This window comes from Alexandromys fortis, unplaced genomic scaffold (assembly GCF_014885135.2).
Source record: "Alexandromys fortis isolate MF-2015 unplaced genomic scaffold, M_Fortis_MF-2015_v1.1 scaffold_56, whole genome shotgun sequence".
NCBI lineage: Eukaryota > Metazoa > Chordata > Mammalia > Rodentia > Cricetidae > Alexandromys > Alexandromys fortis.
The window spans coordinates 6,415,007-6,429,513 of record NW_026067935.1 but is presented as its reverse complement, the minus strand read 5'-3'; the positions used below and the strand labels follow the sequence as shown (position 1 = coordinate 6,429,513).

Here is a 14,507-nt window from a genome sequence, read left to right as displayed (position 1 = left end):
GCACATATGCAGGCAGAACATTGTATACATAATAAATAAATCTTAAAAAAACAAAACAAAACAAAAAACCTCTAGCTCAGTCTCCTCCTCCTCAGACCAACTGACTCTGCATCAACCAAGATTGAACTTTGCAAATGAGAGCCCAGGGCCAGACTATGAGCCTGGAATCATCCACAAGGAAATCCAGGCCCAACCATTCATTCATTCATTCATTTATTCATTTATTTATTTATTTTTACTTAAAAATTTCCACCTCGCCGGGCGCACGCCTTTAATCCCAGCACTCGGGAAGCAGAGGCAGGCGGATCTCTGTGAGTTCGAGACCAGCCTGGTCTACAGAGCTAGTGCCAGGACAGGCTCCAAAGCCACAGAGAAACCCTGTCTCGGAAAAAAAAAAAAAAAAAATTCCACCTCCTCCGCTCCTCCCCCAACCATTTTTTTTTTAAATCAATACATTAAACTCAGAAATACAGTCTCTCTCTAACTTCAAGTGTTGATTCAAAGTACTAAAGTAACAATTTCTAATCAAACAAAAGTTGTCAGAAATAAACTGTGCTGTGGTAGTTGCTCTTGGTCCTATTTACATGTTACTGGTCACAGGTTAATGACCACACAGGAAAAATAGTTCATCAAACTTGTTTTCTCCAGATGCTGGATTAGAACCCAGGGTCTCATGCATGCTAAACATGTACCATGCCACTGAGCTACATGTCCAGACCAGGCCATCCTGGGTCTTAGCGGCATCATACACAAATACATCTTATGGGTCTTCCACATTGGTTCAGTGATTGCTAGGTGAAAAACATAAAAAACCATTGGAGAAAAATGAAAAGCTGCCAACTACTCAAACCCCACATTCCAGTGCTTGGGAAGCTAAGGCAGAAACACTGCCAAGAACTGAAGGCCAGGCTAGGGGACATTATGAGTTCCAGAGTGAGACCTGGGCTAGAGTGAGACCCTGCTGCAAACTACCACAACCTCCCAAAACTCTGAAAAGTTCATTTTAAATGCAAATTCTTTGAAGTCATTATATTTGGGGTAATTGCTACTGAATTCTTAGACCAGGAAATCTTTCTTTCAGTTTTATATTCTAAAAACACAAGTTATGGTTCTAAAAGTACAATTAATGTTAAAATCTACTGCTTAGAGTTTGATAATTACGTTTGCATTTCTATAAAACATTACAACCTTTTATGGAGTCTAAAGAGCAAAAAGTCTGGCATGGTAGAGTCCACCTTTAGTCCCAGCACTCGGGAGGCAGGGTCAGGAAAATCTCTGTGAGATTGAGGCCAGCCTAGTCTACACAGTAAGCTCCAAGTCAGACAGAGCTACATAAAGAGCCTGTCTCAAAAAACAAATGAACAATTGAGAAAAGGCCATCTTGAGTATTATTCTCCAAAACAAAATTTGTAAGTATCCTTCTATATGTCAGTCTTTAAGTTTGTTTCTGTGATTCTCCTTTTTCCTGGCTTGTTTCCAGGGCTAGGTGCGCACACCACCACCAATTCCCATACTTCCACTGGGAGATGTTCCTAAGAATTAAATTTCCATCACGGTTTAACCAAAGAAGTCACTGCCGACAGGTCAACGCATCAGAAGAATGTGTTAGGCACAAAATAGAGGCCTTAATTTATCATAAGAGCATTCAAAATACTCCAGAAAAAAAGAAGATTTAGGTTTGTAAAAATGAGGACAACTTGAAGAGTCACTTAGAAGACTGTAATTAGTAACAATTTTAACAGTCCGAGGGTGCTGGAACAAAGACTTCAGTTCACAGGGAGTCTCCAGTCTGCTCTCTGTGGCCATGATGTCCCATCTCCCTTCTCTTGTTCCTTCAGTATCAGTTTTCTTATGCTTGGTCATTTGACTATAGAACTAAGGTTAAATATCATGCTTTTCTGGACATAAATTTCTAACAATTCAGTACAGCCACATTTATTTCATATTTAAAAGAGCACCACCACCCCCCAAATAAAACAAAATGAGATACCTCACAGTTCTTCCAAAGCTCTGAGGCAGTCCGGTCACTGTTCTGCAGCTCTTGTGTTAAAGCAGTGAGGACTTCGACTGTGCCTTGAACGACAGGTGGCCCGGTCTTCCCTGAGAAAGAGGATACCCCATTTGTACTAAGGTGGGGACTACTTCTGTTGAAACATAAATAATTCAGATGGTTTTCTCATTCAACTGAAGAGTTGACTAATTCAGCAGTTCAAGATCTAGCAGAGCAGAACACAACCACTGACACCTAATACTCCTCAGAAACCTGACCACACAGGACACACTCACGTCTTTATGAGAGAAGCCTTCTCCAGCAGAAACGACAGGGAAGATGGCACAGCTTCCCTTAACTATTCTGGAGGCTCATCTGGCCCACTTTAACAACAGCCCTCCATTGTCCGCTAAGCAGTCTCTTTCTGCTGCCAGAACAGTCAATCCCGTAACCAGATCCTCAGATTCCATGTGATAAGCTCGTGCTTATCACTGAACTGCCTGTGAATGAAAGCTCTGCCAACCCAATTAGCAGTCAATAAATAGGATTTATTGAGCCTGTACAGTGTGTAATGGAACACTAAGACTTCCAAATGGGGGATGACTTCAGATTTGTTCATAAACACCCCAAATACAATTCAGAACATCAGATCTGTTTATAGCTAAAAGGGCATTTTTATTGGTTTTTTTGTTTTGTTTTTTGTTGTTGTTGCTTTTTTGTTGTTTTTTGAGACAGCATTTCTCTGTAGCTTTGGAGCCTGTCCTGGAACTAGCTATTGTAGACTAGGTTAGCCTCGAACTCAAAAAAATCTGCCTGCCTCTGCCTCCCAAGTGCTGGGATGGAAGGCGAGCGCCACCACTGCCCGGCCAAATGTTTTCTTTTTTCAATGATTTATTTTTATCCTATGTGCTTTGGTGTTTTGCCTGCATATATGTATCTGTGAGAATGCTGGATCCCCTGTAACTAGAGCCACAAACAGTTGTGAGCTGTCAAGTGGGTGCTGGGAATTAGGCCTGGGTCCTTTGGAAGAGTAGTCTGTGCTCTTAGCCTCTAAGCCATCTTTCCTCCAATTTACTGTTATTATTTTTCAGCCACGTGTATGTAAGGCTGGCCTCAAACTCACTACATAGGAGAAGATGAGCTTGAACTGCTATTCTTCCTACCTTTTCTTCCCAAGTGTAGGAATTACAGGCATGATTCCTGATTTCTGCTGTGCTAGGAACAGAACCCAGGGCTTCCTGCATGTCAAATAAGTATTCAACCAGTGGAATTACATTCCCAGTCCCTGAGCAATTTTACTTACTTACCACGTAGATCTGTTTTGTTTAGCACACATGCGTGCGCGCACACACACACACACACACACACACACACACACACTAACCAAAATGAAAATAATAAAATAATAAAGTTAGAAGCGGAAAAAAATTGAAGAGCAAGACCACAATAAATTCTTTAAAATATGTGTTGTACATAAGAACTTTACAGAGTTGCAATAATCTAGTTTCACCATGGTGGATTTAAGTGTCAGTCAAAAGAAAGGAGATATAAATTCAATGACATCAATTTCATGAGAAGTACATAGGTTCAACAGGCAATGAAAGTACTAAATGCAATTTCTTCTAGAAGTAGATTTCAGAGGGGCCACCAAATGAGGCAGGAGGTAAATGTGGCCAGCATTCGGCTTCAAGGTGGAGTATTGCAGCAGACATGTCTCGGGCCTTTACATCTTTCTCTCATACTACCTTACCCGTGGGATATTACTGCTTCAAATTCCTCACAAGGATGGGAGAGAATGAACAGGTTTTTGATGTTTTTTTTTTGTTGTTGTTGTTGTTTTTGGATTTTTTGAGACAGGGTTTCTCCGCAGCTTTTGGTTCCCGTCCTGGAACTAGTTCTTGTAGACCAGGCTGGCCTCGAACTCACAGAGATCCACCTGCCTCTGCCTCCCGAGTGCTAGGATTAAAGGCATGCGCCACCACCGCCCGGCCAAGAATGAACAGTTTTTAAGGTAGTTAATTTATAATACACAAATTCATCAAAATCTTTATATTTAAAGCTATCTGACCCTTTGGGTGGTACACGTCTTTAATCCCAGAACTCTAGAGGCAGAGGTAGATGGATCTCTATGAGTTAGAGGCCAGCCTGGCAAAATAGAGCTAAGGTTATATAGAGAGGCCCTGTATCAAAAAAGAGAAAGGAAGGAGAGAGGGAGGGAGGGAGGGAGGGAGGGAGGGAGGGAGGGAGGGAGGGAGGGAGGAGCACCCAAATATGTGTGTGTGTGTGTGTGTGTGTGTGTGTGTGTGTGTGTGTGTCTTCACAAAGCTTGAGAGGTAGAGTCAAGAGACTGCTACAGGTTCCAAGCCAACCTGGACTAAATAAATGAGCTTCGGGGCAGCCAGGGACAGAGAGACCCTAAATAATTGAATCAATAATTAAATACATAAGAATTTTATTGGCTATTTTGTCAACTCAGTCTGTTTTTTGCTTTTTGAGGTTTTTTGGGTTTTTTTTTTGTTTGTTTTGTTTTGTTTTGGAAGAGTTTCTTTGGTAGGCTTAGTTATCCTGGAACTAGCTCTGTGGACCAGGCTGTCCTGGAATTCACAGAGATCCACCTGCCTCTGCCTCCCGAGTACTGGAATTAAAAGCGTGTGCCACCTCTGTCCAGTTCTAATATGCATTTTTAATTACTGTTTCCCAGATTGGTATGCTTCTACAATATAAAATATTATCTATACTATTAATTTAGAATGTAGAAATAACCCAGGTGTTGTAGCTCACATTTGTTTTTTTTTTAATTTATTTTTCTAAACATTTATTATTTATACAGTGTTTCGCCTGCATGTTAATCAGAAGAGGACACCAGATATCATTATAGATGGTTGTGAGCCACCATGTGGTTACTGGGAATTGAACTCAGGACCTCTGGAAGAGCAGCCAGTGCTCTTAACCACTGAGCTATCTCTTCAGCCCAGTAGCTCACATTTGTAACCCCAGTACTAGGAAGGCTAAGACAGGAGGACTTCCTTGAGTTTAAGGCCAGCCTGAGCTACACAATTAGACTGTCTCTTTAAAAAAATTAAAAAGGTTAAAAAAAAAAAAAAGGAAAAATAACTAGGCAATTATCAGGATGTAGAGAATCAAAAGATCAAGATTATCTCTGAGTACATTATGAGTCAGGTTAGCCTTGGCTATAAGAGGTCTTACCTCAAAAAAATTATATATATATATGTATATATATATATATGTATATATATATGCTATCAAATTTTAAAGATATGCTTGTAAGTTACAAAATAAAAAAAGCATAATGATGGATCTCTCAGTTCAAGGCCAGTTTGGTCTACAGTGAGAGTTCCAGGACTGTCCCTAAACAGTTCCTAATCAGAGATGGGTTGTTTGTTCTTTAAGGCAACAATGACACTGATTAGATCAACTGGTCAGTTCTGCAAATAAAGTTATTTTGGTTTATTAACACATGAAAATAGTATCCAACCACCTGGTGGTGGTGGCACACACCATTGTCCCCAGCACTAGGGAGACAGAGACAGGTGGACCTCTGAGTTCAAAGCCAGTCTGGTCACCCAAAGAAAAACATATAGGCATCCTCCTAAATATTAACCTTCATCAGGCGATGAAAGGAGACAGAGACCCACATTGGAGCACCGGACTGAAATCTCAAGGTCCAAATCAGGAGCAGAAGGAGAGAAAGCACGAGCAAGGAACTCAGGACCACGAGGGGTGCACCCACACACTGAGACAATGGGGATGTTCTATCGGGAACTCACCAAGGCCAGCTGGCCTGAGTCTGAAAAAGCCTGGGATAAAACCGGACTCCCTGAACATAGCAGACAATGAGGACTACTGAGAACTCAAGAACAATGGCAATGGGTTTTTGATCCTACTGCACGTACTGACTTTGTGGGAGCCTAGGCAGTTTGGATGCTCACCTTACTAGACCTGGATGGAGGTGGGTGGTCCTTGGACTTCCCAAAGGGCAGGGAACCCTGATTGCTCTTTGGGCTGACGAAGGAGGGGGACTTGACTGGGGGAGGGGGAAATGGGAGGCAGTGGCGGGGAGGAGGCAGAAATCGTTAATAAATAAATAAATTAAAAAAAAAAAAAAGCCAGTCTGGTCTACAGAGAGAGTTCCAGAACAAACACAGAGAAATCCTATCTTAAAGGAAATAGTATCTAACAATTCTTACCTATTAGCACGCAAGCTCAATCCGAGAGAATGGGGAGTACTTTTAATATCAGAGTCTGCAGAAGGTGAAGATTTTTGTAAAGTTTCTGCCAAATCAAAATCCTCCATATCGTATGGAAATGGTTAAGCTCTGTCATTTGGAAGCACTGTTGTTTCTCCTGAAGGAGGAGGCTGCTTCCAGCTCCTCTTCAGCTGCCTCATCGTCTACCGGCATCCTCAGCAGCTGACATTCAGAGCTATGAAGTCCGCTATGCTTCCAAGGAGTCTGAAGATGAACAGGGAAAACTACGGAAAAACCATTAAATGTACAATTTACCCACTATCTTTTCATGGCTTTGCAGACCTTGAAAATTCATCTACATAAAGAACAGCAGCCAGGCTGGGCAGTGGTGGGGCACACCTTTAGTCCCAGCACTCAGGAAGCAGGGGCAGGAGGATCTCTGTCAACTTGAAGCCAGCCTGGTCTACACAGAGAGTTCCAGGACAGGCTCCAAAGCTACCCAGAGAAACCCTGTCTCAGGGAAAAAAAAAAAAAAAAACTACTACTCTATGACTTCATTTATATGAAGAATCTAGCACTGGCAAACCCACAGGGCAAACCTTCATAGCAGACTATGAAGCCCCGAGGAGGACGGGAGAAAGGACGCCACTGCAGTGCACTCGCTTTTCACCTCAGGGTGATGGAAAGTTCTGGAGTTAGCATTTCTTCTTCTAAAACCCCTAAATCACATACTTTCAGCAGGATGTAGTTTATGTATAGGGACCATATGTCTTTTTGTAAGAATCACATTATCCCCTACAGGCAATATTTCAGAATTTTGTGTTTAATAATAAAGGTTCTAGGTGCACTCTATTACATAATAAATGGAATACTTTCAGCCTGGTTCACTTATTTAGTAAGTCCTACACTGCAGAAGGTTTGTTAACTTATGTAGCCACTAACAGGACTTAACTATTTAGTCTTATGTTTGCGTTTAAGAGCTATTTAACTGTTAAAAATGGCTGGATGTACAATTCTCAATACTTTGTACTCTGAACAAGTTAACTAAAATTTTACTAAATCTGGATATATAGATTTAAACTTGCTGTCATAAGCCCAACCATATGCATCATCTTTCCAGAATCCACTGATTTCAAAGAGATGAGGGGGAACAACAACAAAAACCAAAACAAAACAAAAAAAACCATGCTGCTTATAAAATGAGAAGTTTAGAGACTGCATCGGAAGAACTTTCTCACATTCCTGTGCCACCCAACTCTCACTTTCCAGGGCTTAAAGAACACAATCAATTCATTGCCTCCAGGACAGGCACAGATCTAACCAAATGGATTTGACTTCCGCCACTTTCCCACCCCAGTGTCTGGCCCATCACCAGTGACAAATGGGGTATTGAAAAAGCCAGGGGCTGCCTCTTCCAACTGGCAACGAAAATACGTGGATTCAAATGACCACAAACTCTCCAGAGAGGTGGATCTACCGTTCCATCTCTTCTCACAGGCCCTCCCCCCACATCCACCTCCGCTGAGGTAATCCGGATGCAAGATTTAGATAGAAACACCACTAGAACCTCAATGACACCTCTCCCGGGACGGGGAAGGGCGAGGAGAAAAGGGGGAAACCCGCTATGGATCTGAAATAAACTTGATAGAAACTGAATATAGGTACAGACATTTCTAAACATAACTTTCAGCACCAAAAAACGATGCTCTGTCCCTCACCCTACAACCCTTTGGAGTCGGAGGCAGGAGTGACGGAGTAGCATTAACAATTTGAAAGTTCACAGGGCTTCCTCTGCGGGGAACCAGTACGAGGTGGTTTCAGGGGCAGACGTCAGACCCTAGTCGCGGGTAGCGCCTATCGGTTCAAGACCGGAGGAGAGAATACAAGGCAGCAGGCATGTTGGAGAGCCGCTCGCGATCACTGTCATTTCCAATGGAAGCGTGGGTACCACTACCGGGGTGGAGGGGGCGAGCACCCACGCCCCTTACAAAGGCCGCCCTCCGATTGGGCCTCGCTGATGTCACTCAAGGGCACGCGTCTAGAAAGAGCGCCCGCAACTGCGGACCCGCACACGCCAGCGGGCTCCGGCCAGCTTTGCGGTAGCCACAGTCCCTCACCCTAGCCTGTCAACGCACCCAAGGGGGTCCCCTCTGATGGGATCGTCTAGGACTCAGTCCTCAGCCCTCGCGGCACGCAGCTGCCCACAAGCCGCGACCGCTTACCTGGCCTCCTCGCCTCTGCCTAGCCTGGCCCGGGGAATTGGCCTCACGCGACCGTTAAACTCCAGGAGGCGCGCGCGCGCGCGTGCCCGGCCGCTCACCGGCGATTGGCTGCTCGGGAGAGGGACGAGCCGGCGCAGACTGGCACCTTCCCTCGTTCCCTAACGCGCAGCTCGCGCCAAAGAGGGCAGGGCGACGCAAGCGGCGTGAGGGTGGGGCTTGAGGTCAAGGCCCCCGCCGATTGGTTCTCTAGAAACTGCGGGAAGACGCCTCTGTTTCTCGCATGCGTAGTTAATGAGAATGAGCCTCTGGCAGGCTAGGGAAGCCGCCGAAGGAGTAGGACGCGTGCGCAGACCTGGGGCTGTTGTGGGGGCGGTGGGAGAACAACGCAGACTTCACCTTTGATTCCCCCGTGGTTTAGATTCTTGCTGAATGTTTCCGGCTGGAGGCCGGTGCAAAAACAGGTAAGCGTCTGTTACTACTGTCACAGACTCTGGGATGAGATCTTGAAGCTGGAACTCCTGACCTACTTCCGACTTGCGTCACTTACTTGGCCTGACTCCTGAGCTAAGTTGTCTGGACTCTTTAACCTAAGTTTAGGGAGACTGGCTGTGTGTCTCTCCAGACTCATGGTGCGAGCTACTCTGAAGAAGGTAGCTCTTCGGAGGCCAAGGAGAAACGTGTCGATACTTAGGCAGTGGATCCTGTCTTGCAGCAAGTGCAGTACTGGGAGTAGCACGTAGTATCGCCTAGGCTATGCTTGGGCACTGTCTGCGAAGTCAGGATGCGGGTGATGTATTTGCCCTTGAAATGGCAAACCTACAAAGAAACATCTCATCCTCTCCTCCTTGAAACCCCACCACTTGTTTTTATTAGTATTGTTTTAGACAGTTTCACTATATAACCCTAGCTACCCTAGAACTCACTATGTAGATCTGGCTGGCCTTGAACTCATGGAAATGCGCTCTCTTCTGTCCCTCAAGTGCTGGGGTAAAAGGCCTATGCTTTCAAGCCTGGCCAGACACATATCAACAGTGAAATTCAGTAGTAGCGACCCCAAACCTACAGATGTATGCCAGATCTAAAGTGTACGGGGACCGAAATCTCCACTGATTCATCCACTCATCAGGATCATGACCACACACCAAACCAAAATCAGGTGTTTAAGTGCACAGTGACTTCATATTTCAACGTGTTTCTCACCTAGTTCAGTTGGTCCAAATTTAATCTATTAGACTAACAATTAGAGACACTAGAATCTCGCATTCAGATAAGTGAGAATTGGGAATTTGTCAAACAGCTCATCAGAGAAAGCTGTGTTCCTCCTACAGATGAATATTAACTCCAAAGGCAGCTACTACTAGTTACTAACCACACAGAGGTCATGGCCACAGACCAGAAATGCTCTCTAAATTTGGGGGAGGTTTTTGTTGTTGGATTGTTTTGTCTTCCCAGTATCATTTTAGTACTAGTATTTTTCTTGAGTTCTGTTTTGCTGTTTAAGAGAGAGTCTCTCTTATAGCCCCAGTTAACCTTCTGGTATACCTACTCAGTATGTAACTAAGGCTAGCCTTGATCGCTTGATCTTCCTGCCTTTAGCTCACAAATTCTGGGATGACCAATCAGTGTGCACCAACACAGCTTCAGTATATTCATTTTAGGTAATTTTTAGAGAATTTGTTTTTAATTTGTTGATGTGTTAAGTCAAATGTTCAGGAACTAGCATTGTGATTAAACTGGGTTTTTGGTTTTTTTAGTTTTTTGTTTCAAAACAGGGTTTCTCTGTGTAGCCCTGGCTGTCCTGGAACTAGCTCTTGTAGACCAGGCTGGCCTCAAACTCACAGATCCGCCTACCTCTGTCTCCCAAGTGCTGGGATTAAAGGCATGCGCCACCACCATCCAGCTAAACTGTTTTGTTCATTGGCACAGATGAGGTTGTACATGCCATGTTTCTTACCTCAGGTAAAGCTTTTTGGTAAGGTCTCATTCATTGGTTAGTTCTTTTGCTGGCCTAGAACTGCCACTCGTGTGCTGGAATGGGCTCTCCCTCCTGTTTCCCGGTGTGACTTGAGGGTGTTACTTTGTGTTCCTGACGTTTTCTAACACATCCTTCACAGCAAAAAAATAAGCAATGAAACCAAATCTAGCTTACCTAGTAAACATGGAAAATTATCAGGTTTATATTTGTGTTTTGATTCATTTTGTGGTGCTGAAAATCCATAGCTAAGCAGTTATTCTTCTAAGAGCCCACATTTCCAACCCTGTGTTTAAGTTTTGGGTTTTTTTCTACTATAGTCCATACTTCCTGAGGTTATTTCAGCCAGGACTTGGTTCAATCAAGGCAGCTTGGTGTGTCAGTGTGAATCTGCGAAGAAGGCAGGCTGGAATTTTGGCATCATAATGATCTCCTTGGCACCTGATCTCATACACCAGAATTATGACCTGAGCAAACAGCAGCTCTTTGGTATTCTCATGGTTTCCAGATATTTTATTTTGTTTTGTTTTGTTTTTCAAGATAGGGTTTCTCTGTGCAGTCCTGGCCGCTCTAGGACTTGCTCTGTAGACCAGGCTGGCCTCAAACTCAAAGCTATCCACCTGCCTCTGCCTCCCAAGTGCTGGATTGAAGGCATACACTGCCATTGCCCAGCTCCAAGTACTTCTTAAACTGGACAAAATCAAACAAAATAACTTTCAGGTCACTCTTCTGGATGCCGTTTCACTTTGAGCTTTAAAATACCCATGAAACAGTTGTTTTTCAGACTGGTATTATACTATCAGACCGCAGCTTAAATGTCTGGGAGTCAAAAGCTCCCCAGTTGTGCAGTTTAAGGGTGATGTGCTACCACCTAACATGCACTAAAAGCTTTATGTCTGGCAACATACATGGCTTTGTCCTCACCCTATATGATAAGCTCTTCCTTCCCCTTACACATGAGGAGACATGACCATGACTGTAGAGTAAGTAAATCACAACTCTAGGCATGAGAACTACATAGTTCATACTTATTCTATAATCCCAGAATTTGGGATGCTGGAGCAATAGGATATTAAGATTAAGGATAGCCTGGCTACATAGGGAGACTGTCCCGAAATAAAGTGATGGTCTGGAGAGCTACTCCGTGGCCGAAGCACTTGCTGCTCACATGTTGGGACCAGAGTTTGGATACTCAGAACTCACATGAAATGCCCAGTGAGCGTGGTGACCAGCCTTGGAGGTCAGGTGGGGAATCCCCAGAGCAAGCTGACGAGGGAACTCTGGGTTCAGTTAAGATCCTGATTCAATGTGTAAGGTGAAAGAGCAATGGGGAGGAGTCCCAGCATCAACGTGGACCTCTGCAAGCACACATTCACACACCCACACATGGAAATGGAGAAGGAAATGAAAGAAAGCTTATTCTGTTCTGCGGTATAGTCTCTCTGTGATGAAATGAGAGTCATACTCAAAGAGAAGGTTAAGGAAAGTGAACAAACTTTTTTTTAAGGAATAGAAAGAGCACATTGGAGATGTTAAGAAACATGCTTGGAAAAAGAGAAATTTAGTTTCACAAGTTGAAATCAAAGCACATACCTTTAATCCTAACACTTAGACAGAGGCAGAGCTCTGTGAGTTTGAGACCAGTCTGGTCTACAGAGTGAGTTCCAGGACAGCCAGGGCTACACAGAGAAACCCTGTCTTGAAAAACAAACAGTTAGGAATGGTGGTGGCGCTTTAATCCCAGCTCTTAAGAGACAGACACAGGTGGATCTCTGCAAATTGGAGCCAACATGGTCTACATACCAAGTTCCAGGCCAGCCAGGGCTTCATAATGAGACCCTGACTCAAAGTTGAAAACAGCTTGTCTGTACTCCAGCTCAGTAGGAATATCAGAATTCAAGATCATCTTAGTCTCTGTAGGAAGTCTGAGGCCATCCTAAGCTATACGATCCCCTGGGGTTTTTTTTGTTTGTTTATTTGTTTGTTTTGTTTTTTTTTTGGTAAAACCTCAGGACCTTCCACAATAAGTCTACACAGTGTCCCTTATTTGTTTTCTTTACACTATCATTTTTGGTTTAGCTTTTTTTTTTTTTAAAGATTTATTTATTATGTATACAGTATTGTGTCTGCAGGCCAGAAGAGGGCACCAGATCTCATTACAGATGGTTGTGAGCCACCATGTGGTTGCTGGGAATTGACCTCAGGACCTTTGGAAGAGCAGGCAGTGCTCTTAACCACTGAGCCACCTCTCCAGCCCTTGGTTTAGCTTTTTTTTTTTTTTTAAGGAGTTGGGTTTGTGTAGCCCAGGCTAGCCTCAAAGGTGCTGAAGTTGCAGCATTGCACGTCCAGAGCCAGCTCACTACTGTACTGTGAAGGGTTGATGAAGACATTTGACACTGAGCAGATACTGAACACATTCATGGAACGTAGGCTTTAAGGAGTTGGAGCTAGAAGGTTGTGTCGCTAGTGGTGCTGTCGTAGTGTCCTGTTGTGCTCACACTGTTGCTGATGGTGAGAACATCCTTGTGAGACGCCACGAATAGAGGCGTAATTCTCGGCGCACTGAAAGTCTCTACTATAAAAAGAGGGACAGGATGTTAGTATTGTGAAAACGGGATACTGGTCCCTTTATATATTTCATTAGTTGTCTCTTGACCTAGGTAGCAACAAACCTGTTAAATTCAGACCAGACCCAGAGTTGTCTCCACTGCCACTGTTCTCCCAGATCAAGCAAGGTCATGTATCCCAGGTTGACTTCAAGCTTGCTGTCAAACTTAGGATTGCGCTGAATTTATGATCCTCCTGCCTCCGCCTCTCTAGTGCGGGGATTATAAGCATGCACCACCAAACCTGGTTTATGCTCTGCTGGGGATAAACCCAGAGCCTCATGACATAGCCACAAAATGATGTTATGGTTGAGGGTCACCACAACCTGAGGAACTTTGTTAAGGGGTCGCAGCATCAGGAAGGTTGAGGACCACTGATCCAGCACACTCCTGGATCCTCATCACTGCCATCATGATTCCAAGCCTCTCATCAGTCTTGCCATCCTAAGTGTCAGGATGCAGACAGTACTGCCCAGAGTCCTTCGGAATACCACTCAAAGAGTGGTAAGTAACGGCCTTACCTGGGAGCTAGTTTGAAAAAACAGTCTGCCAGGCATGGGGCATATATCTTTAAATCCCAGCACTCAAGAGGCAGAGGCAGATCTCAGAGTTCTTTGAATTCAAGGCCAGCCTGGACTACATAGTGAATCCCAGGCCAGTTGGGACTTACATAGAGAGGCCCTGACTCAAAACAATAATAACAAAAAGCAGAGATTCTGAAAAATGGAGTCTAATTTCCCCAAGGTTGCATGCTGAAGATGGCTAAACCTCCTGAGAGCATCTCTTCTAAACTGCCCTATGGAGTTCTCTCTACAAGTGTTCTCTTTGCTTAGTATTGGTGAAGCTTCTGCAAGGCTGACACACCATGGAAGCTGTGGCGCGGGAGACTTCTGAGCACCTTACCTTCCTTTTTTTTTTTTTTTTTTTTTTTTTTTAGACAGGGTTTTGCTGTAGTTTTAGAGCCTGTCCTGGAACTAGCTCTTGTAGACCAGGCTGGTCTCAAACTCACAGAGATTCCCCTGCTTCTGCCTCCCGAGTGCTGGGATTAAAGGTGTGCACCGCCCAGCTGAGCACCTTATCTTTCTAAGGAAAACTAAGCGGTACATTTTTAAAGAAACAGCAGGTCTAGGTTGAAACTCATGGGCTTTCCTAAATTGAAACTAAAATCAAATTCCCTTGCCTGATCTGGGTATAATAATCCCAGCACCCAAGTCTAACACAGGAGATGCAAAATTATGGACCACCAAATTTTGGGTTAAAGCCTCTCACTGTCCGAGTCCTAACTTGGTCAAGTGTAGGAAGAATGGTCTGGGGGCTGGAGAGATGGCTCAGAGGTTAAGAGCATTGTCTGCTCTTCCAAAGGTCCTGAGTTCAATTCCCGGCAACCACATGGTGGCTCACAACCATCTGTAATGGGGTCTGGTGCCCTCTTCTGGCCTGCAGGCATACACACAGACAGAATATTGTATACATAATAAATAAATAAATATTAAAAAAAAAAAGAATGGT

At 44.0% G+C, this 14,507-nt stretch overlaps 2 protein-coding genes across 12 annotated transcripts in view; one reads left to right on the top strand and one right to left on the bottom strand.

Moving 5' to 3' along the window:
- Mphosph9 (M-phase phosphoprotein 9) overlaps positions 1–8,577 on the bottom strand; it is a 69,181-nt gene extending 60,604 nt beyond the window's left edge. For 7 of the 11 annotated variants that reach the window (XR_007592539.1, XM_050146384.1, XM_050146389.1 and 4 more), the window contains exons 1-3: positions 8,421–8,572; positions 6,199–6,482; positions 1,991–2,144 (exon numbers count right to left, since the gene is read on the bottom strand). Coding sequence is in view for 8 of the 11 variants with exons in the window: in XM_050146384.1 (XP_050002341.1) it covers positions 1,991–2,144; positions 6,199–6,305 (261 nt within the window). In the remaining 3 variants the exon portion in view is untranslated. Of the gene's footprint in view, positions 1–1,990; positions 2,145–6,198; positions 6,483–8,420 lie in introns of all 11 variants that reach the window. The other 4 variants (XM_050146393.1, XM_050146394.1, XM_050146391.1 and 1 more) reach the window with 4 other exon arrangements.
- Positions 8,578–8,713: 136 nt separating this feature from the next.
- Positions 8,714–14,507, top strand: part of Mtrfr (mitochondrial translation release factor in rescue) — a 13,608-nt gene continuing 7,814 nt past the window's right edge. The window contains exon 1 of the mRNA XM_050146599.1: positions 8,714–8,881. The gene's annotated coding sequence lies outside the window, so the exon portion shown is untranslated. The remainder of the gene's footprint in view (positions 8,882–14,507) is intronic.